This window comes from Ciconia boyciana, chromosome 2 (assembly GCF_034638445.1).
Source record: "Ciconia boyciana chromosome 2, ASM3463844v1, whole genome shotgun sequence".
Taxonomy (NCBI): Eukaryota; Metazoa; Chordata; class Aves; order Ciconiiformes; family Ciconiidae; genus Ciconia; species Ciconia boyciana.
In genome coordinates, this window is record NC_132935.1 from 111,043,143 (window position 1) to 111,067,557 (window position 24,415).

The following is a 24,415-nucleotide window of genomic DNA, read 5'->3' on the forward strand; positions in this document are numbered from 1 at the left end:
ACCAAATGTTTTAATACGGCTTGTTTTTGTTACCTGAACTTCATGGACCCAACGTGCACCGAGCCATGGTTGCTGCTTCCCTGCTGAAGTTCAAGCCCAAGGCTGACTTGTCTCTGGCCTTTCTGACCTAATGTAATGTCTTTGCTCCTTAATAAAGGCTTTTAGGGATAAAATTTGAGGACCGCCCTAACTCTGACTGCAGGCACGCCAGGGAGCAGAGCCATGCCGGGAGGGCTGGGGCCAGCAGTGCGGCGAGGCTGTTGCGGCAGCTGTCCCCGCCCGGCGGCCCCGGGGGAGGTAGTGGGCTGGGCTGGGCCGGGCCGGGCCGACCCGCGCCACGCCGGCCCGGGCCGCCTCCTGCCGCTACCGGGGTGAAGGCTGTTGCCGCCAGCTTGTGAGTATGGGCTGCGGGCGCGGGGGAAGGCGGCGGCGGGGAGGGAGCGGGATCCGGGAGCGCTCGGAGAGGCGAGGCCGGCCCGGGTTTGTCGCGCCCCGACAGTGACTGGGGGGTAAGGGGGGGCAGGGGCCCGCGTCCCGCAGCCACCCGAGTCCCGCCACCCACCCTGCCGGGAAAAGCGTGTCAGGTGAGGGCGAGGCGAGAGGGCGCGGCCGGGGCCGGCTGCCGGGTCTCCCTGGGGTCCGCCGGCGCCGCCGCGAGGGACTGGGGGCAAGCGCCGAGGGTACCCTGCCCTCACCCAAGATGGCGCCGCGACCTCTCCGGCGCTGCTCTCACGTGATCGCGCAGCGGCGCGAAGGGGGGGGGCGGTGGACGGACAGGGCCGGGCCGGGGGCGGCAGAAGGCGGCCGTTTCCGTCGTTTCCCGCTCGCCGAGGGAAGATGCGGGCCCTGCGGGGAAGGGAGGGGATTAAAGCGGCGCCTGTGCGCGGCTGCTGAGGGGAGGCGGGTGAGGGAGAGGGCTGCGGGGAGTCTCTAAGGGGTCTCTGAGGGACACCCTCTAAATGGCGGGCGTGTCCCGCGGGCGTGGGGATGGCTGTCCCCGCTGGATGTGGCTGCACATGCGCGGCGTGGTGAGGCCGCGCTGGGGTGAGACGCGGTCGCCTCAGCGGGCGGCTCCCCGGGGATCCTTGTAATAGCAAACATTTGTCTGAAGGGTTTTATTTTTTTCTCCCACCTTATTTTAGGAGTAGTTCTTCTTCTGTGACCTTGTGGTTGATAGTGAGGCCGCCTCGCAGTTGTGCTGAAAAAGTAGTTGGGTTTGTGGGCTTACTTTCACTGAAAAATGTGAAGTGAGCTTCGTCTTCAAGCCTTTTTATGTTTGTAGAAGTTGAAGCTGTTGCAGGGAGAGCTGCAAAAGTAGTAACCGTGGGGCTTTACTCACTGCTTTACATATAAGAATAAACTTGTTGCAATGGTGAGGACTTTGGGGGGGGAAGGACTGATTTCACTGGCCTTCTTTGATCCTGAAGAGAGTCAGTAGGTCATGTTGGAAGATACCAGGCTTTTTGGATGAGAAGAAGGGGGAGACTTTGGTGATGTCAGATATTCACTGGGCCAGTAGCAGTTAATGCTGACTATGCTTGAACTTGTGCATAATGCAAGAGTGATTTCAACTGCTTGAAGCCAGGCTCCGCAGTTGCACTGGCAGAGCCTCTTGTAGGACCCAAGCCGTATGTATCTTTTTGCCTGTTTTCAGCGGAAGCTGCATTTGTCTTGCCCTTTAATACCAGTTTTCTTCAACATGCAGCTTAAGTAAGAATTACAGGAGCATGTGTTTAGACTTGTAGTTGGGAGTCAAAATCAATTAATTTCACTATTCATAGTGTCTATTTACTTCCTGTCATAAAAAATGGTATTGTTTGCTGTGGTATTGAATCCTACATTTGTCAAAGCCAGCCCATGTTCGGTTAAGTAATTCCTATCATACTTTCCTCAGGGAGACATACTAAAGTAATATGGATGTGAAGGAATAGACTTAACCAGATGCAACACAGTAAATCCGTAGTAGAACTAGAAAACATAGAGATGTCTAGATCCTTCTGGCTCTAGAATTATGAATCGTAGTCTGTCATGATGCTGTGCAATGTTGAAACTTTGCCAGGAGGTTGTTAGGGGCTCATTCACTGAGTTGTGCAGTGTAAGTTAGAAGCTGGAGAGGACAGAGCTGTGCTACCCATAATTGTAAAATACAATGGGCTTCCTCTGTGCTGTGTTAAAATACTTGCTGGGAGCCAGACTTCACAGTTTTTATGTATGTCTGTAAGCATGGTGGGTAGCTTTTTTATTTTAATGGTAACTGTGGTGAGAGGGAGAGGCAAGATTTGCTTATGGCATTAACAGGATTTCTAATTTTGCTCTGGATGGCAACTTTTGCAAATGAGCTGTGAGAGTTGAGATCTCTCTAAGTGACTAGCTCAGTGGAGGGCTCGCATGCGGGGGGGGGAAAAACACAAACTTGCAAGGTGTGTGTGGAGACTTGAATGCTGCTCTTCTCCCTTGCTGAGAACTGAGATCTGAGGCTGTAGGTTGGATTCCCAGAGGTGAAGGAAAGGAATTGAACTCTTCGGTGGTACTTGTGCTGAGGTTCCTGATGCTTGTGCTTTACAATACTGGTAGCTGTTGCAATCTACTGCAAAGCTCCAGTATATACTGTTGCAAAGACCTCTTCTAACTGTCTTTATTCTTGGCCATGCAATAACAATATTCTCTTTTGCTTTCACTTGATAGGAATAATGTTTCCAACATGTCTGTGCAGTCCCTGCTTTGTGAAAGAATTGCTGTTGCTGAAGAATTGATTAAGAGAGCGGAAGCCCTTTCCAAGTCCCAGAAGAGGAGACTAGAAGGTGGGGCAAAACTATGTAACAAACTGAAGGCAGAGCTAAACTTCTTACACAAAGTGGAGGCAGGGAAGGTGGCCATTAAAGAATCCCATCTACAGAGTACAAACCTTACCCATCTCCAAGCCATTATTCAGTCAGCGGAGAACCTGGAAGATGTTGTCAGTGTCCTCCATGTGTTTGCTTATGAGGACAGGTTTGGAGACAAACAGACCCTGGTTGTAGATGTTGTTGCAAATGGAGGTCACACGTGGGTGAAGGCCATCGGTCGGAAGGCTGAGGCCCTGCATAACATCTGGCTGGGGAGAGGCCAGTATGGTGACAAAAGCGTCATTGAGCAGGCAGAGGACTTCCTGCGAGCAAGCCGTCAGCAGCCAGTGGAGTACAGCAATCCCCACATAATCTTTGCATTCTACAACAGTGTGTCCAGCCCTATGGCAGAGAGACTCAATGAGATGGGAATATCTGTGCGAGGAGACGTTGTTGCTGTGAACTCACTGGTGGAGCCATCTACAGAAAACAATCACCTTAGCACCAGTGAATCAGATGAAGAAGGCCCTGAACCCCTGCAGGTGACCAGGGTAGATCGGGAGAATTTAGTGGCCAGCATCGCTTTTCCTACCCAGATCAAAGTAAAAGTGTGCAATAGAGTTAACTTGGACATCACTACCTTAATAACGTATGTCTCTGCTCTGAGCTATGGTGGCTGCTACTTCATCTTCAAAGAAAAAGTGCTAACAGAGCAGGCGGCTCAAGAAAGGAGGGAAAGAGTCCTGCCTCAGCTGGAGGAGTTCATGGAGGGGAAAGAGCTCTTTGCCTGTGAATCTGCTGTCAGAGATTTTCAGTCCATCTTGGAAACACTGGGAGGACCTGGGGAGAAAGAGCGAGCTGCGTTGCTTGTTAAAAGAATTAACGTGGTGCCAGATCAGCTGTCTGACCGTGCCTTAGGACTAGTGGCTAGTTCAAAAATCAACAGCCGTTCTCTAACCATTTTTGGGACAGGAGACACTTTAAAAGCCATCACCATGACTGCAAATAGTGGTTTTGTGAGGGCAGCGGCTAACCAAGGTGTCAGGTTCAGTGTTTTTGTGCATCAGCCACGAGCATTGACAGAAAGCAAAGAATCTGTTGCCATACCTTTACCAAAGAGCTGCCCACCTGATAATGGACTATAAGTCATTACATGAGTTAGTCATTGAAATATTGCAGGTGCTGCAGTGTAGGCATTTGGAGAAACAGAAGAATCGTAATGGTACATTTTTGGGTGTGTATCAGTGAAAATGGTAACTGTTGCAGTGGAAGGGCTCCTTAAGGGTTTTGCAATATCTTTACTCAGACCTTTGGGGTTTTTTTTCTCAGCTGACCATTAATTTATTCACTAAGGTTATAAGATTTCAGTGAAAATTGTTAACTGGCTTGCAGTATATTAGTTGTATCCATCCCTATTAAAAAGTTCAGTTAAAGCACAGTTGCTGTTGTGCCCTTGTCATTTTTTTCCTCTTCAAAGAGATTAAATTCAGCACCTTAGATGGACTTCAGACTTGACTTCTGTGGAATTTAAATCTTTCTTTCACCTGTCTTATTCAACTGAATTCTTTGTTGATTCAGAGGTACCTTGTGTAGAGACCTATGCCTTTTTGGGTGTGGGCTGTTTTGTGAAGATATGACTAGTAGCCATGAATAGAAACCAACTTAAGCCTGCCTTCTTTTACTGAGATTATGTATGTATACCATGTTAGACTGAATTGGGCAACAGCTTTAAAATTCCTGGAAAAATCAGTTGAAATTGGAGTTTATTTGCACTAGTATGTTGTGACTCTTGGGCCAAACTGGACAGGCAGTGGTAGCAGACCAAGGAGGCAAATCTGCTTCCCTTTTCTCTTAGCCTTTACCCAAGTGCAAAGTCTTGCTGGGTGCAAAACCCAGCTTGAGGCTTTGGAAAACAGAATCCTCCTAAACTGAGCCTGCACCCAGGTAGTTTTTGATACTAGCAAGCTCTCTGCTGAGGACTCATGGTGAACTTGAATTTGGCTCTGTTGCTTGTGGATTGCCTGAAACAGCCTCACTGACATCCTTTAGTGTTGGCGTGGTGGAGGACGAGGTTTGTGGGGTGTGTTGTTAATTGCTAGTTTGCCCTATAGTAGAGAGAAGCTTTTTAACTGGTGTTGGAATTGCTGTTTTTTCTCAAAGTGTAGAATAAACAACTTTTTTTTTTTTTTTCAGGAAAGAGTTGCTGTTTTAGAAGTCTTTCTAATGTTTTTCTTTATGCTGTAATGACAGCATTTGCTGTTTGGTATTAATTTGCATCACGTTCCTAGTGGAAAATTTTGAGATGTCAGAGTGAACCTCTTGGCCCTGAGCCATACATTTTATCAGGTCAGTGAAAGAGATGCCCACTGAATATTTTATAGGCTGTTGTTCAACATGATAGCATTATTATGCAGCTTATAGTTCAGGCAAAGAACATTCCCTTGCTTCTTGCCGCTCCACTCTAAATTTCTTCCTACAGTACAAAGTAACTGCAGTGCTGCCCTTAGCCATAGTCTCTACCTACTTCTTTTTGTCTCCATTACTCTGGTATATTCCAGCACTGATGTAAAGATACTGGCATGCCAGCAAAATGACTCTGAATGCCTCTTCCAGCTGAGTAAGCTTAACTCCAAGGAGTAAAAGTGTACTTTCTGCAGTTATGACTCTTGCTCTGGTCTGTTCTTACTATGCCTGTAGAGTAACCTGTTAGGAGTTGTCACCAGTATCCACATGCTGCATATCTTTACCTGTAACGTTTAACAGTGCAGAGGGCAGTCTGCTGTTCACCTGCCCCTCGTTTCTGCTGGTCACTGAGGTAGTTCATGGGGTTTAGTTAGGATGGGTGGAACTGGATTTTGGATTTTGCTGCTTCAGCATCCAGTCTTCTACCTGCCAGTTTCACAGGTCTCCCTTGGTGAGTTGTTCTAACAAAACATCTAGCTTGTTCCTACAGTCTAACGCTGTGTAAACAAAACCTCATGGCAGGCTACATCCCCCACTGTATCCATTGATTTTTTTTCCTGAAAGTTCTTCTGAAGGAAAAGGAGAACCAATGCAATGAAACAATATAAATAATACATTGGCTGTGCTGCTGAAATGCAAGTCTGCCTTAGTAGTTAACAGCACAAGCTTCATCATACAGGAGCTTAGGAGATAGTGCTTTATCATGGTATGATGGATTTACCAGAGCACAACCACAGATGTTCATGAAATGTTACAGTGCTATAAACAGCTGGAAGGAAAGGTGCCTTTCATTTCTGCCATGAGAGCTCTTACTCTGGACACCTGTGTGATGTTTTTCCTCTGCAGTAGGTGTGGGAGTAGAGGTGGGAGAGGCCGTCTGTGGAGAATAAGAACAAACTGTGTCTCAAAACTGTGTTTCTGTTTGGTACAGAAGTCCTGAAAGAAGGTACGAGAAACCTCCTAGTGAATAACTTATGAACAAGCAACCTGGGAGAGAGGGTTTCTTTTTGTTTGCAACTCAGACCTTTAAAAGCTGAGGTCCCAACAGACAGCTTACTATTTATCACTGATTAATCAGTTTTATAGTCTTACAGGATATACTTAAAGCTAAGTGCATGGTAACTGCACTTATGCATGGTAATTCATTATGGCCTTTTAAGAACTAATCCTTTGTATTTAAGTTACTTTTAATTTGCTTGCAGCCTTTCTACCCTGATGAGGGTTTTGAATGAGTAAATGGAAGAGAGCTGCTTCATTCCACTTCTTGCTGTGACTCTAAGAAGTGGGTTTCCATAATTTTCCTTGCTGTATCCCATTCAGTACTCTTGAATATCTTCTTGGGCACCCTCCAAAGCGGTTTCTCCAAACCACAGATGAGAGGGCAGTGACCCGCATTCTTACATGGTAGGTAACCCAGAGAAAGTAGTGAAAAGCAAGTAACCTCTGTATTGCCTAGATGAGAAGTGGGTGAGCTCTGTTTGCTGTATGTCTTCACTCCTGCTGCTGCAGAGCTAGCTGACTTGTTTGGTAGTGATAGTTTTGTATGAACATTAAATGTGACTCCATTTAAAAGCCTCTGTATCTGGAGCCATCGTGTGGTGATTTTCTTCATTACCAGTCATTTTTGCCCAACACAGTATTTGTTACTGAATCAATTTTCTTTCTCTTGCCAATATCTACCAATCATAAGAGCCGTATTTTAGAAATATGAAACTCTAGAAATTATCTGCATGCCACTGTGCAACTTGAGGGGCTTTTTATTGTTATTTTGTGTCTTCCTTTTGCATGGTGTAATAAAAAGCTCACAATGTGGCTGTTCTGGGGTTTGTTTGTTTATTTTAAAGCTATTTTTACCTTCAGTGGTTTTCTGGCTTATTGGTCAAACAGAAGTGCAATGCTGGCAGACTGTAAGAATTGCTTTATAAGATGAAACCTGAAACTGAATGCTGGATTGGAACCAAAATGTGTTTTGATTGTAATATTTGGTGGCTTTTATAGATATTGGATATTTATAGATATCTTTCCAAGATATTGGTGATCTACATATATAAACCAGTGTTGTGGTTTAGTGCTTTTAGATAGCTTCTACTTAATTTTACAAATGGAGGATTAGATGTTGGACTTCCCTTACTTACGACTTTACAAATGAGTAATTAGAAGATACCAAATTATGTTTGAAATTAAGTTGAAAAAAATTGAAATCCAAGACTGCTTATCCTTTCTTCCAATATCACACAACTGGTTTGTCTACACTACACCAGGCACTTGAGGATACGGAGACATCTCACTTGCTGCAATAGATCTTAGTTATTTTTTTCATGAAATTTTTCAGCATTAAGTTCCTTGGCAAAGATTGATTCCTAAACTGTTTTGGAGAACTTTGTTCTTCTGGCACTTTTAATTTATTTTACATTATCTTTGTATGGTTCCATAGTCTCTGAGGAGAGGTAGCATCTCTGTTCTGTGCAACACTCAGCCTGCTCTCTTCGCTCCAACAGTAAGAATACCAAACAAGGAATGCTGCAATTGATGCCAGGCAGTAGAAAGCACTTGGATATTATATGAGAAATAAATAGGTAAGTTAAGTTGTTAATACATTCATGTTTCTAATTTGTCTTCTACAGTTTTGTTAAAAGCCAACTTATTTTTGGACACAGCTGTGTTACATTCTTTACTTACTGTTGTTCTGGCTGACAAAATTTGCAGATAAATGACATGTTTGTCATTGTACCTGTAAGCCATGAAAACACTCGGAGGTAGTTTTGTGTGTTGCAGCCACAGATGTGTAAAAGTCTTATTCTTTGGTAGGTTAATGGGCTAAATAGTGGTTTGTGTTTCAAACTGTCCCCCTCCTCTGATGATGCCTTCAGCAGGCTTAAAGCAATCTGCTGAAGTCTTCTGGAGCCTGTCTGAAAATACTTTCACAACCCTATTCCTAGTTCCTGAAAACTGAATGTAGGCTTGGTCACAACAGTAATAAAACAAGAAAACACAAGCATCAGTTGTTTGAAATAAGTTTGAGAGGACACCTAGAAAAAAATACCCTAAAATCTTTTGTTAAAGTGGAGCAAAGAAAGGATTTACAATAATGACAAAGCATGTAGTTGCAATGACATTCTTTATTTCAGGTTATTATGCAAGCAAAACAGCACAGGTCGCCTGTTACCTAATCAACCTGGTAAAGTAAGCAAGAATGAGACAAGGTTCTTGAACTGAAGGCTATGGTTACAGTTTTCCTGCAAGCTGTTGTTTTAGGAACTGCTCCGCTGTCCAGCTTGCTGCAGGCACCGTGTGTGTGTTCTTTTGTGGTGAAATCAACTCTGTAGGTACGTGTGGCTGTTGCTTTTCTATCAAGATTTAATATTGCCGTCTATTCTAGAGTAAAAACAAAGAGAGTGAATGTAAAACTACTACACTGAGTGACAGAACTGCTTGGAATTGTGACTTTGGGGCTTTGCAGATTGTTTCCTATGAACACCATGGAAATTAAGATTGTTTCTACATAAACTATTGCAAAGAACAAGCAAACAAAAAAAAAACCTTCTCAAGCCTTCATTGTTCAGAAGATCCTTCTGTCCATTTAAAAGATCCTCACTTATTATGTCTTACATAAGACATTCTTCTCTCCAAAAAAACCAAACAAAACCAAAATAACAAAACCAACAAAAAAAAACCCCCAAACAAAAGAAAACCAAAAGAATAACAAGATCTGATAATGAAGCTGTGTCCCTTTATTCATTAATGAGGCTGAGTGCATGATAAAGCAGCTCACTGTGGTAATGAGAAACATGGAGATACAGGGCACAGAAGTTTATACTGCAGTGTAGGTACCAAAATCCAGGGGCTAGAGGAGTGAGTAGCATGAGTGCTTGATAGTATTTTTTTTCTGAGGTTCATCACATCCATTTACTGAAGCATTTGAGGTCTTAACACTACCCTGGTGGTAACAGTAGTGAAGGTGATAGTTTACAGCAAGCTTGGGAAATTCTACCATAGCACTTCCTTGTTTTGTTGGTGTTAGTAGCGCTGACTAATTTCAGGGACTGCTCCATTTTCTGAAACAACACTGGACATGATATTATAATTTCCAATTTTCCTAGCACAGACATAGTCTTAAATGCCATTGAAGTAAGTGGGAGAAACAAAGCAAAAACATTTCAAAGGAAGTGTTTTCAGGGGAAAACACTATCAAAAGATGAGGCAGCTGATGTGAACAAGAGTAAGGAACATGGAAGGTTAAGTCAGTGTCAGATTGTCTTGCTAGCCAGACTAGAAGCATGGCAGGAATTGGTGAGGGTGGGGGAAAAGTAATTCTTCGTTGTATACCCTTCCATGTTCTGTGCCCTGCTGTGAGCTCTGAAGAAGCTGCTGTTAGCTCTAAGGAACAAAGGGTAGAGCCTTCAAATGTAACAGTGTTCAAGACAAGATCTTTGGGTGACACAACCTCCTTGCAGGTGAGAGGTCCATATGGATGGATGATATGACAGACCCTCTGCCGGTTTGTGGTCACTGAATTTCTGACTCCTCTTCAGGTTTTTCTTCTGTAGGGGATAATTTGGCCCATCTTTACAGAGATGAGGTTCAGCAGAGTGAAATGTCACTCAGGCAGACCACAGGCCTTCATAACAATGAAACTCCACCATATAAATCTGGCTTTGTTTTTTGTTTGGTCCCCCCCTCCCTGTTAAGAATGCGCATTATAAGCCAGCATTAACTAAATCCACAAGAGAAACCTCTTTCATGGAGAGGGGAGGTGCGACCTCCTTACTTTATATACAGCTGTAAAATGCACTCATCCATAATAACACAATTTGTCTTAAGGAGTCTCACCTTCCTCTCCGTTACTAGCAATTTATTTACGTTTTTTGGAAGGAGGAGAGGAGCAGAAGGTGGCTAGGTATCTGCCATGCCAGATACCCTGCCAGAAATAGACTACAAGGAAAAGCAGTAATTTTACGCCTTGCCCCATTACTGCGGGAGAGGTAGGAGCACTGGAGTAACAAAATTGAGATAACAATAACATGGACAATCAAAGACAAAATGGGTCTTACCAGATATTTCAGTGGTTGACTCCTGAGTTGGTTCTTTGCTTGGCTCCACACTCGGCTTAGGGGTAGATTCAGTACTTGGCTCTCCACTCAGCTCCCAAGTGGCCTGTTCGCCTTCTTGCACTCCAGTGTTGCCAACTTGCTCCATGCCTTCCTCCTGGTATAGGTCTCTGCTGTAGTCCAGGGGGAGCTGTGTGCTTGGTTGCGTGCTGGGATCTCTCCTTTGCTCCACGCTCGTTGCCTCAAGCACAGGGGTAACAGGGGAACCTACAAGTAAAATGAAAGGAATTTACATGGATGAGGAGGATGGTTTGAAAAGCCAAGTTACTTCTAGGGGTATCTAAACATGTACATAGTTACTTTTATGGATCAGAGAGCCCAAGCAGGAGTTTGAGGAGGGGAAAAAAAATAAATCTGGGAATAAGTACACTCTGGAACATTAATCTTATTTCAACTTGACAAAGATTGATTTGCCAATATGTTTTTGACTCACCTTGTGCCTTTAGCAGATCGACCAGAATCAGAGCCAGTAGTGCTGAAAGGATTATCATCTTTTTCAGCATGGTTACCTAAATGGCACGTTAACCACGAGCGTTTGGAGCGAAACTTGAAGTATGTAGTGTGCAGAAAGCCCTGGGTATTTAAAGGCAAGCTCATACCTCTGCATGCTTTGGCATCTTCCTGAAAATAACAGGTTGCAAAAACAACATCCAAATTGCATTCTCAAAATGAATTTAGGACCTGTCAGGGACTGTAATCAGTCAGTTCCTGCCCCTTGCTACAGGGTGAGATAACTTTTACCACAAGCAGTAAAGGACATTGGGGGCAGAGAGGTGGGGCAGTGGTGGCCCCAGACTGCAGTAGCACCCATAGTTGTGTCACTGCATGCCTCTGGCAATGCTGGTTTCTCAAGGCAATTGATCCTGTTGGTTTTGAATGAGGATCTTCAAAAATCCTTTGATATGACACTTGACAAATTGAACGTGCCTCACAGTAACAGGTGAAAGGTGAGGTGTGACTAAAAAATGTGCACCTGGCTTCTGTGTTGTAAGGAAATAATAACAGTGTGAAAGAACTGTGATGTTTTGGTCAAGGCTGGATGAGCCTTTCATTGGGAAGCCTTCCTTTTTCATTGTTGAATACTTGTGTGTTTGTGCATGTGTGTATGTAGCCTGTGGTATCTCAGGCAGTATCTCAGCCCCCGAGTGATGCATTTGAAATATTTGGACAGAACCAGACAAATCTCCAGAGAGGAGCGAGCTCCTTTGTGCAGTTTAATCAGCAAGGCACAATCGTTCCAAGCACCATTTCTGATGCAGAAAAAGATGCTCTGTTTGCATGGATGTAGTTCCCCATGACCTTCCCCATCACCGCTCACCACTAACCAGGGAAGCGGGTCATGGCAAGACACTCGGAGGTTGTGGCAAATGTAACTAGCTTAGTTATGTTTTGGGGTCTGCTGGGGGAGCAGTGGACCTCAGGACTGTGTGTTCAACTCTGTGATGCAGATAGAGAACTGTGGGCCTGGTTCTGTATATTACATTCGTATGAGTGAGTGGTGTGATTGCTATAACTAGCAATTCTACAATAATTAGCAGAATTAGGTTAATGTCAAATCAATGTAAAGGAATTCAGAATCTGTCTCTCTAAGATTCCACCCCCCCCATTTCCCTGATTTCACTTGTTTAATATTGCATCAACTTAGTTTTTCAACACAGTGTTTCTTTCAAGTTGCTTCTAACTCTGGGGTTTGCCTTAGGCATTATTCTTCTAATAAAGCTTTTTATGGTGCAACAGAAGGATTTTATTTTTTTCTTGAAGTGAAAAAGAAAAGCTGGTGCCCATGAACACCTACAGATAGATGGCTGCTGCAGTATATTTCTCCTGTTTTACTAATTTCAATCGAAGGTTGATGTGTAACATCATCTTTTTTTTTTTCCCCAAATGTGAATGGAAGAATTTGTCACCGACTCACCTGTAAGAGGTAACAACATGATGCAGAGGTCAGAAATCTGCAGATAACTATCTGCAATGAGCAAGATTCCTCAGTATAGACTAAGAACTCTTGTTTTTCGTTCTTGAAAATATTTTTCTAACACACAGTTGTTTTCATGTGGTGGTGGACCTGCTATTTGTGAAGGAAGAGCAAACAAATATGCCACAGATTCTGTTACTCCTACTGAGTTATTAGTGTGCAAGGAAAGAGCAATTGTCATGTTACTCCCTCAGTGGATCTCAAATTTGTTTCTAAAGTTATTTATCTTCCCTTCTCACGAGGCTCACTGAGCAGAGTTGCCCATCTTCCTCTTCCCAGATCTCTTCTGCTTGTTTCATTGTTACAGCTTCTAACAAATTGGAATCTGTGAAGTTAAGCATTTTAAGGCAGAGTTGCAGGTTAGTTGTTTGGGGACAAAGTTAGATTCACTGTTTTTTCACTGCTGCCAGTCATATTGTAAGAGTTGTTAAGGAGAAATCTCAAAAAGTAGTAATCGAGGGATAAATTTTGAGTAGGAGTTCTTACTGTTTGGGGTTTTCGTGTTGGGTTTTTTTGGGTTGTTTTTTTTTTTTTTAGAATTAGTACAGACCCTGTCACTATTCAACATCTTCAGTGATCTGAAAGTAAATACAGTTAACATTGGTGAAAGAATCAACAAATGAGATGAGATTCCTGAAGAATAGATAATGGTGAGGACAGAGGTGTGTTACAGGTTTACTGCATTTAGCTACATTTTTTTCAATAGGCCCCAGCCAATAAGGCAAGTTATGTGTACAGGATAAAGGAATAAAAGCCATACTTAAGCAATGGAGGCTGCATCCTGGAAAAGAGTCTTTCTCCAATCGCTTCCTTCCTCAAATTCTAGAACGTGGCCCTCAGTCCAAATATTAACATCCATTATAGAATATAACCAAGTTAGAGATCTACTAATAAATGATAAATGTTTATTGCTGGAAAAAATCACTCCACGTGAAGGGAGAAAACCTTTCAGATGCCCAATCTGTTTATTTTATCAAAAAGAAGGATACAGGAGTGACTTAGGGTTTGTAGTTTCATGGCGCGGGGTGGGGGGTGGGGTGGAAATGCTGGGTGCTAAAGCAGTCATTAATGGCATGGACAGAGGCATAATCAGAGACTGTGGCTTGATGCCAAAACAAAATTAATCATTTAGGTACTAATTACTGGACTTATTATGAGGGAACTGAGTGGTATTTAAAAACCTCCTGGATTAAAAAAAACCTAGGTATGATTATCCAGTAGTTCCTCTTAGCCTTATGGTCTCTTGAGTCTCAATTGTCCAGATTATGTATTGATATTGGACTCCTAGGGAGAAGCAAATATGACTTTAATGCTATGGAGATGGATCACCACCGTCCTCTGTGGGGTTTGGTCTCACTGTTAAAATGCAGAAGGTTACAGCATACTGGGCACACTTGTACAAACTGTTCATATACTGTGTTTGGCTCACTCGTGTGCAGAAGACGGAAAGCTGTGCAAGTATCCACAGGGCATCTTTAGTCAAGAGGAACTCTGCCTTAACTGAATTCAGGTTTTGAAGGATACCTGATAGAAACCTGATAGTGACTGAAACTGTTTGCAAATCCCTGGAGCAGGATAGGCTGTGATGATACTGTCTTATACCATCTCTATGGAGGGACAACTTCACTCATCCTCTGTACCCATTTGGTCCAGGTGCCTTGATTGAGACTGAGACTGGCACCTGGAACTCCAGTAGGTGTGAGACAAGCAATTCTTCCTTCTTACACTTCTGTGCCTGTGCAATGGCTGGAGGTGAAAACTTATTTTGCATTTTAACAATCGAGTGCAAGTATTCCAAAGGTGTGCTGTGCAGGCAGGCGCAGTGCTATGAGGTTTTCACAGCAAGGAATGGTAACCGAAGCAAGTTGTGATATGTAGCTTCCCTTCCCCCTCACCTCCAAATTGGGAAATGTAGTGCAGGGTATTTGTTAAAAGGGTTTTCATGTACTAAGAATATCGTGAATAAATAATAGTAAAATAATTTTTAAAAATTTATTTATTTTCTTCCCCAGCTGATGTTTTTTTATGTTTCTTTCACCTGAAAGCAAGCCGGGGCCACGAAATGAAGCTCAGTGGAGCTAGGATCAAAGCAAGGGACGTTGTTTGTCAGATGGTGGAGGAACTAGCTGTCAGAAGTTTACACAGGCTCAAGAGAAGACTGCATATAAAACTAAAACTGAGGGTAACTAAATACATGGAAGCAACATCCAGCCCGAGAGATCTTCAGGTGAAAAATAGGATCATAGGATAATTCAGCTTGGAAGGGGACTCAGGAGGTCTCTTGTCCAATATCCTGCTGAAAGCAGGGTCACCTAGCTCATACCAGTTTACTGAGAGCTTTACTCAGTCTGGTTTCGAAAGCCTCAAAGGACAGAGCTTCCACAACCTCTCTGGGCAACCTGCTCCAATGCTTGACAGTCCTCATAGTGAAAAAGTGTTCCCTTATATTCAGTCTGAACTTCCCTTGTTTCAACTTATGCCTGTTGTCTCTTGTCCTCCCATTGGGTACCACTGTCAAGCCTGGCTTTTGATAACCTTCGTAAATAGCTGGAAAGTGAGAGAGTATTAGTTGGAGGCTGACATATTACATGTGTTTATGTGCATATAATATAAAGGCTGCTTCTAAATTCTTACTTTTCTCCAGGCATCAGCTTATGACCACCTTTGCAAACAGGGTACTAGGCTAGGTGGATCCTTGGTTGGACTGGGTTATGTTAAACATATTGACTAGTATCCTTTGTTGGACTAGTGTAGGAGGAAAAGATGTTGATCCTAATTAGGGTATCCGAAACAGCTGCAGAACACTTAAAACCAAATGTAGCTGGTTATTTTCATTGCTGTTCAAACAATAAGCAAATTCTTATACTGTTTGTTTTTTTTTTTTAAGGTGTTGCAGAATACTTTTTAGGCAGAATAACTTTTAGTTTTGTGATCTTACCAAAGGAGGTCATTTGGGAAATTGTTTAATTTACAGAAGTAGACTCAGTGCTAAAGATCTGTGAGATTAGATTGCACAACACGAGACAGAAACTACTGTTTTAAAAAAAGGCAATTTTTTTGTTAGCAGCAAGGACCAGATTTTCTGGAAAGGTGAAGGATGCTAAGACTGTTTCATTCTTTTCTTGTGGGCTGAGGGTTGTAAGTGCCCTAGGGCATATTGTGTCAGATATAACTATTTATGTTTTGGGAAGAGGATCTGTGGTAGTGTCCCTTCAGGTACTTTATTTGTATTTTGCAAAGAGTTGTCTTCGTTTTCATGGAAATTAGCTTGGGAGAAAAGGAAAGTCAAAGATTCTGTTTCTTCAAAGTCAAATTCCACAGGAAGAAGAGTTTTGTGGACTGTACTTAGTGCTTAATGTTCCAGCAAGCTTCATGGAGCTAATTTTTTTTTGCTTTGATTTGTCAATAAGGCAAATCTTGGCCTTTTCTGGAGAATCTGGGAAAAAATATAAAGTAAGTATCTTTTGCGTATAGATAAGGATAGGCTGAGTTACATACAGGAAGCTCTAAACATAACTGTTTGAAATAATGTTTTGTTATTCAGACCAGACTTTCAGCACTACGTGGGACTCAGCCACTTTTTTTCTCCAGAAGTCCAGTGTAATTTATAAAGGTGAATAAGTTTTTGTCACTTCACAGCTGGGGATACTGAGGCACAGACAAGACTACAGGACTGAATGAATGATAACCTGCTGCCTCTCTGGGGCACCTCAAAATAAAGTATTTATCTCAATCTTTCCAGAGATGGGGGACAGGGGGAGCTATGAAGAGGAGGTGAAGGAAGTCATGAGAGAGAGAAAGATGTTATGGAAAGTTAAGATACCTGTGGTAGGTCAGAAGGAATTGGTGTTTTGGGTGTGTGTTCTTTGTAGGCCATGTCTACAGTTCAGTGTAGAATAACTTGGGAATGGTAAAGTTGAAACAGGTCCTGCTGTCCTCTTTTGAACCCTGCACAAAGTTCAGGTCCACTTTTATCACAGGGAGGGTAAAGAAGCCATGTAGTAAGCTGTTACTGGATGATTTGCCCACAGAGAGCCCTTCTTTCTAGCTGTCATTAATGAGGTGTTTGGGAAGGCCCAAATCCCATGTTTGTTTCGGATCATTGTAGGCGTTATTTGGGTTGTCTCATTATCTCCAATAGCATTAAGTGCTTTTGGAATCCTGTTACATTTTTGGCCTTATTAAAATCTGATGACAGTGATTTCCATGAGCTAATGATGGAAAAAAGAGCTTTGATGCAAATCAAAGAGCTGCAAATGCTCCAATCAAGGAAGGAGTTACAACAATTAATGGGAACTTTAGGATATTGGAGGAAACATGTGCCTGGATTTTCTATCATTTCCCGCCCCTTTTACTCACTCTTACGGAAAGGCAAACCCTGGGAGTGGAAATTAGAACATAAAGAGGTGGTCAAAACTCTAACCGAAGAGTTAAAAACGTATCAGTCACTGGGACCAGTACATCCCCTGCGACTCCATTATAGCTGAATGGGGTTTCGCAGAACACACTGTTTACTGTAACCTGTTCCAAACTGGCCCCAATGGGCCAAAAAGACCTTTATTGTTTAGCTCAACCGCATTTAAAGAAACAGAACAACGATACTCTGAATGGGAAAAGGGACTTTTATCTTTAGTCCGAGCAGTTAAAGAAGTTGAGAAAATACATCAGGGACAACCTGTGCAAACTAGACGACCATTTAATTTACTAGAAGCAATCCTAAAGGGGACTGCTCTCCCAGAAGGAGTTGCACAAAAACCCACTGTCCGAAAATGGTATGCCTACCTAACAGGAGTTGCAGAAGAGATGCAATTAACTGAAAGACACACTAAGGCTTCCAAATTGCAGATGCCCATAAACACAGACCCTTTAGCATTACAACAACCTTTTAAACCTTCACCCATTCTGGATGCGCTGCCCCTCAACGAGGGTACACCAACAGAAAACATTTGGTTTACAGGTGCTTCAGCAAAAAGGGTAAACTGCAAATGGCAATATAAGGCCATTGCATTAGATATTACCACCGGCAAACAAGTAGTAGAAGAAGGTGAAGGCAGACCACAAGTAGGAGAAATAAGAGCAGTTGTTCTGGCAGTACAGAATGGAGCAAAAATCATACATGTAGACTCATGCTGTGTGGGCTGGTGCCACACAGTGGCTCTGTCAATGGGAAACTTTGAACTGGGAAGTAAATAGATCCCCAGTTTGAAGAAACAAAGATTGGCAATTATTACTAGATATAGCCAGGAAAACACCTTTCAAGATGGGATGGGTAAAAGCTCATGCTAAGGATAATCAACCAGCCACAAAGTGGAATAAAAAGGTAACTAAAATTAGGAAAATCACCTTAAATCCTGAGTGGTATTGATTGGGAGAATGGTTACATCAAAACCTAGGCCACACAGGTAAAGAGGCACTCTGTTGCACAGAGTAAAGGCTGGCCTATAAACAGAAAAACTTGCAAAACTATTCTTACAGAATGTTCCCAGTGTAGATTGAAATTACAAGCAGATCATCCTGCTAAAGCACCACCTTTACACGTCAATGAAGGGCAAGCTTTATGGTCTACATGGCAAATTGATTACATCAGGCCATTCAAATCCTCTGTGGGATATTGATACATCCTCACAGGAGTGGAAGTAGTCTCTGACTTGCTTATGGTGACTAAATGTCGGAAAGCTCATGGACAAAACACAGTGGGAGGGCTATCATTTTGGTTCTCAAGTCTACCTACTCCTGATATTATCCAAAGTGATAATGGCTCACACTTTTCATGTAAGGAAGTGCAAGATTGGGCAAAACAAGAGGGAATTAGATGGGTATTCTGCACCCCATACTGCCCCCAATCAAATGGGATGGTAGAAAGAGCTAATGGCTTGTTGAAAAGGAATCTCAAATGACAGGAAGCTCAATGGGATACAAGACTTCCCAAAGTCCTCCATCAATTAAATAATCGATATGGGCCTACTGGAAACCCTGTAAGCCGAGCATTCTTTGTAAAAACTGAGCTTAGCACTCCACCTACTAGGAAAAGAGAATATCCGATGACATTACAGCCAGGACAGCCTGTGATAATCAATTTACCATCCACTGGTACTGTGCCTACGACTTTAACTAAACCTCGTGGCCCACTTGCCTGGGAAGCTGATAGCAGTGGTGCAAAACACAGAATTAGTTCACGATGGATTTTTCTTTCTTCTTAACGGGGTAACCTGTTTGGACTCTCCCCACCGAAATGAGTCTCTATTTTCTCTTACAGCACCCCACCAGATGCCAGATGGAAATGCTCCGTTCATGTTACTATTCCAAACCCTAACAAACTGTTGATGTTAATGCATGTATTGCACGGGAACAACAAGGATTTATTTGTGAGAGTAACACCATCAAAACCCAAGACATTTGTCTTGACACTGAACAAAACGTTTGTCATTTTGAAATATATCCCGATGAAACCCCTGAAGCTGTACTTGTATATATATTCAAAAAAGGATGTGTTTGTATGAGAACCCTTTGTGATGTTATATTTATAGATAACATTACTGTAGATACAAGCAATCACTCAAATATTTGTGTTTGTAACTTTACTAAAATTGTGGGATGTGACTTCAATTATTCAGCTCCTGTTACATCTTCTCAATTGTTACAATCTAACTATACATTGAGTTGAGATTTATTGCTTACGTCCATCGGAATGAATCTTACATTGGTGAAGAAACTGCTACAACAAGATGACCTGTGTCAACTGCTGGAACGCATCCAAAACGATGGACACAAAACTCTGATCACCGTTCATCATGATGCAGAAGAGACACACCATGTCTTGGAAAGAGCGAAGAAGGATGGAGGACACCATCGGTGGGAAACTCTTCTTGGATGGTCACTGACAGCAATGGGAGTGTTTAATCTTATGCTTCACCCAGTTGTGATTTTACTAACTCTTAACTTTAATATGTCTATTGCTTATAATTTTATTGTATATAAAAGTTTGGTACATGATAAATAACCCAACTTCGACCACCCAAAACATACAAATTAACGCATAACAAATAGCAGTGCTTCACTGCCTCCTTACTGTGGATCTATAAGCGCACAAACTATCAATATACTATTTATGGCACAGAGGCAAGAGGTGACTGTACCACCACTCTGTGAGAATAAGGTGAATTGACTACAGTCACAGGGCAGAGTGTGATGGTGTGCTACCCCTGCCCCCGACCTTTATCTCCTGCAACCCTGCTCAGGTGATAACCACCAGTGGTGATTGTGATCATAATGGATGCATCTGGTCATGATAGCTGCATCAGCTCAAAGTGAATTCAGGAGACGGATAACAACACAACAGCCTAGGGCTATTGTGCAATGCGCCCACCGAAGAAACTAAAATCTGTGGTCGGCATGCAAATATGACTGTGGGTCAATCATCTTATCCCCCATAAAGAGTGAGCAGCCCAAGAGCCCTTTGAGCTCTCCTGCATGGCAGTGGGCTGCATGCCAGGATCTCCCCTTGAGCAGGGATGCCTCTCAGGGTTACTCCTCGAGGTTGAGAGATTCCTTGCTGCAACAGATCCTCGGTAAGTGACTAATAGCATGCTAAACTTTGAAATCTTAGCTAAGTGATATAAAGGATTGATTGCACACATATAATCCTTTAGACATAAACTGTTGACCAAGTCTGGGACTAGGATTGGATCTAGCCGCACCTAGACTCCTCTCTGAGAAGGAGTTTAGAAAGCAAGGGGATCCTTTTTTGAACCTCATGACTCAACGAGAGGGTCTCCCTGACAGTTTTGTCTGACCCTGTCCTCTATGCAGCAAATGATCAAGTGTAGCTTGCCATCGAATCTTGTTAAAACACTATCATATTGAACTTTGATATAGAATAGGGAGTTAACAATAAACTATATTTTTACTTCTCTCTTACGAGTGAAGTGCAGTCTCACTCCATCAGCGACAAGAAGAGAATGATCTGATTCTGTTTTAAGTGGTCATCTCCTAGGAGTCATTCATGCAACTTCCAAAGAGAATTGTGTGCTATCTATTTAACAGCCAGGTGCTGTAACACCTAGTCATTAGGTAATGTAACCTAATGTAATGTTATTAGATGAATGTAATGAAAATACTGTAGATAAATAACAGGCAGCTCCTCTAAAGCTGTAAGGACAGAGAAGATGGATTATACCTTGCCTTTTCTGCTCAGTCTTTCAGTTTATAAGAACATGGTAAGCTGGGAGCAGTGTAGCCCTTGATTCCTCTGTAGAAAGCTTCCACATTGCTTAAGCACTTCATTTTGACTTCCTGTTAATTGTACCAACTGAAGGAGTGAAGAAAAGTAAAAGACTAAGCACGTGAAGAAAAGTAAAAGACCGAGCACGTGATTCTTTACTTTTCCTGTCCTTTTATTGGGGGGTACTCTAATTTTGGCTATGTAAATTTGGATGTAAATCTGAATTCTTAGATCTGAACTGATACAAAAGCCTTTACAGAAGCTCCTGTTTAATTTTGAGATGTGTAATTTGATACAATTTAAATCGGATTGGGTTGCAACTTCCATGGATTGAACCTGGGTAAAATAATAAAAGATCATTCAACCAGCTTAACTAACAAAACAGAGATGCCACTCAAAAAGACAGTCTCTATTCCCTCTCCCCTTCTGCTCTGTGCCCCTGTGCTTTCTTTTCTGTTACCAATGGTGCTTAAGTGCCTCCTGGGGAGCTGATTCAACTTGCTGATGTGGCAGAAAACTTTATTTTCCTGCTAGACTGAAGAATTAAAACACCTCAGCAGAGGTCAGATGAGCACTGGAGCTGATGTAGGGAAGCAGTGGGAGCACATGGCTGAGAACAGTCATGTTAATGGCAGTGGGCTGTTTGGTCAGCTCAGCTGATCTCATCTGGTTGTTCCATAACTCACTGGAAAGACATAAATTGAAATGGTGGGTTGTAGTTATTCTTTTCTTTGTCTGTGTAAGGACAAATTGGCAGTAATTAGTCCAAATGGAGCTGATGGTGGTGGTTTTAGGCCAGACACAATAATGCTGTCTCAGAAGAGCCCCTGTGTGGGTTCTGGCACTAGTGGGCTTGGCAGCACCAGACAGAGCTGTAGATTGCAGGGTTACGGCTTGGAAGTGCACTTGGGGCTTCCCCCTAAGCCTCATTGTTTTAGTGGAAACTCTCATGCCACCCCAGCCTTGTCCATCGTTACCGACAGTGCCAGGGACTGACATTTGAGAGCATGCAGGAAAGTATGGGCCAGCAAAGCAGATATGCAGTGTGCAGGGGTGTTCTGCTGGGGAAAGACAGACAAATGGGATTAGCTAATGCATCGATTTGGTAGTGTGTTTAGTAGGAGATGCAAGCTTGGGTACTTTTCCTGCTTTTATCAACATGGTAATTTCCATGCTCTACTTTGTATTCATGTTCCACGTCCTTTCATGTCCCAACAGCATCATGTCCTTTCTGCCTTTCCTTTCTGTGTCTGTTTCTCCTGTCACTGTTTTCTAAATGTGTGTTTGTCACTGTTTCATAAGACAGCCTTAGTCTCCCTTTCACAGAGAGTCATCTGAAAGAGGTCAGGAGAGGAGCTCACCTGAACTTTGCCAGGATGGAGTGGATAGAAGTATTTTCTTATCTGTAAAACTTCAGGCTCTTAGCTTTCTGCCAGAGGGCAAAAATGCTTACTCAGAGATAATGTGACCCTACTCAACCGTTGAGATCTTTGGCTTACCAAGCAGCATATTTGACCCCATAATGTCATGGCTTCCCACTGCCTTTGGGAGATTTTCTGAAATGAATTATTTCATGTAGGGAAGGATCTATGGAAAAATAAGTGCCATAGTGGCACAGATACCAGAGCTTGCCTGCTCTGTAAAGGGTGTTCACTGTAGTATCCTGATTGCAGCAGGTTCTGAGAAAATGTGAGAGTGCTTAGCAGAGGCACCTCAGCTCTTCTGCAGGAGCCATGGAGAACACATCTCAGTTGAATGTGGAAGATGCAATGCAAAATGATTTTATTATTTTCTTCTGCAATTTTTTCAAAATGTTTCATGTTTCTGTAGCTCTCTTAATCATTTTAAGCTTTTGTATGACACACCAAGTGCTGGCAATATTAATACAGCACAGCAACATTGCCTGCTAGAGTATCACTTCTGCTCATGAAAGGAACAAACAGAAATGTTGCTCAGAAATACACTGTATGTTTTAAAGATGGTTTGTGAGTAGCATAATAAAGTCATAGATTTCATGTACACGGGGATCTTTCTTGTACTGGGGAAGCGTGCTCTATTATGAATTGTTTTGCCTCCTTTAGGAATCAGTATTACTAAAGCTAGTGGAAACTGTGTTATCAATTTCAATAACAGCAGCTATGAGGAGTGCCAGAGCTCATATTTTCTGTCTTTTTTTAATCTTATGTGAGCAAAGAAGTCATCTTCCTCCCCTTCTAGAATGCTCCTCTTGAGGTAAACGTCACCAGTAAATTGGGTTCATCCAGCATTTTTGGTTCTCCATGAATACCTTTTTGGTATGTGCCTTTGCTCCAACTTCATAACTTCATCATTGGTATCACTGTTGATAAGTTTTCCATACCAACAGCCCTTGAGCACAGCAGCTGTTGGATCAAGCAAGAGCTTTCTTTAGCATCTTGATTATTCCCTTAGATATGGGCTTGGATATCCATGGATCCTGCTCAGTTTGCAGTTATGTTATGTGCTGTTTATCTTTGTGAATGCAGGACTGAATGGGCATGAAGGATGTTTAACCAGTCAAAGGGATAGCTTGCACATATTCAACATGTGTTTTGTGAAACCTTGTTAATCCATAGTGAGCCCGTCGGAAGAATAGGGTTACCTTTGCCACTATCAGCACATGAGTGAGAGCCCACTTCATCAGGGTGTTCTTGTAAGATGCAGGTCATCCATCTTGAAATCACTGCCCTGATTTGTGGTATTTTAAGAAAGATTTTTTTATTTGGAGAGAGGAGGGATGTTTCAGTAAAGAAGTCAATGATCATCTCTTTTGGGATGTTTACCAAAAAGGCCATGCTAAGGCAATAATAGGTTCTGTACAGTGTTGAGATCTATCTGTTTCACTCTGCCTTTGGTCTGGATAGTCATAAGGTTTTCAATGGGATTGCTGTTGCTTGTTCCTGCCTTAAGCATAGGTATTGGTTGTGTCAGTCTTGATTCTTTAAATGCTTCTGCTACTGTTTGCCTACCATCAGTAGAGAGGTGGGTTGTAGAGCTCATAAATTTCACTCCTTCTTATCTGACTTCCTTTTGGGATTAAGACGTTTTTAAATTTTTGTGGAGCCAGTTGAGTTTTTTGGGTGCAATACTTTCCTGATGGAAAATATTAATTTGCCAGCACTGAAACATTGAATGTTGCTATGTTACTGGTCAAAATGTTTGATAGAAACCAGGGAGAGAGGCTGGGCAGCCTGCGTGGTTTCCTGCCAGCCTCCACCCCGTTGGCTCCCTGGAAGAGCCTTTCTGCCTAAGCACTCAGACAACCCACTGCTGATTTACAGCCTCCTCTGACCAGCTCCCTCAGTTCCTGATTGTCCTGGTAAATCATGAGTCCATCTTGTGAGAAGGGACTAGGAGAAGTTGGCTTGTTCAGCCTAACAAATACAGGGCAGGAGGTGACCTGTTTTGCCAGTCATGAGCATGTCAGGAGGGTAAATGCCACAGTTGAAGAAGAGCTGTTTTAGGTGTTGGCACAGGGACAAAAAGCTTTACGTACATGAGACTGGAAAAGAGAAAAGGAGGACAATTTTGCAAGAGCCTTCAGAGGGGAATAGTGAACCACAAGAACAAATGTTTTTTAAGATGAGACATGATAGGTGGATGAAAGGGATTACGTGATCTGATGGGGATAACTGGGGGCTGCATGCAGTGATCCAAAATACCTCCTCTAACTTCCACCCCACAGGCTCCCTCCCCAAGACAGAGCAAGCTGGGCAAAAATGAATATTTCAGAATTCCTTCCTCTGGTAATTTTTACTACGTAAGTCCTGTCTTCAGATGATTTCCCTTTCTCCTCATTCTGCCC

The 24,415-nt window shown here is 42.7% G+C and overlaps 1 protein-coding gene across 4 annotated transcripts; it reads left to right on the top strand.

Moving 5' to 3' along the window:
- Nucleotides 1-236: 236 nt before the first annotated feature.
- C2H7orf25 (chromosome 2 C7orf25 homolog) lies at nucleotides 237-7,834 on the top strand. 4 transcript variants are annotated; one of them, XR_012041111.1, is made up of 3 exons: nucleotides 262-394; nucleotides 2,686-5,171; nucleotides 7,723-7,834. XR_012041111.1 is itself a non-coding variant. In XM_072853541.1 (2 exons), the coding sequence occupies exon 2, from the start codon at nucleotides 2,702-2,704 to the stop codon at nucleotides 3,968-3,970; it is 1,269 nt and encodes a 422-aa protein (XP_072709642.1). In that variant the 5' UTR covers nucleotides 237-394; nucleotides 2,686-2,701; the 3' UTR covers nucleotides 3,971-7,100. The 4 variants fall into 4 exon arrangements, 2 of the variants coding, with proteins under 2 accessions (XP_072709642.1, XP_072709641.1); XR_012041110.1 differs by lacking the exon at nucleotides 7,723-7,834 and adding an exon at nucleotides 6,491-7,100; XM_072853541.1 differs by lacking the exon at nucleotides 7,723-7,834 and having other exon boundaries at nucleotides 237-394; nucleotides 2,686-7,100.
- Nucleotides 7,835-24,415: the final 16,581 nt, after the last annotated feature.

Excerpts from the sequence above, each read along its gene's own strand:
- C2H7orf25 (XM_072853541.1), top strand. The coding sequence starts at position 2,702 with ATGTCTGTGCAGTCCCTGCTTTGTGAAAGAATTGCTGTTGCTGAAGAA.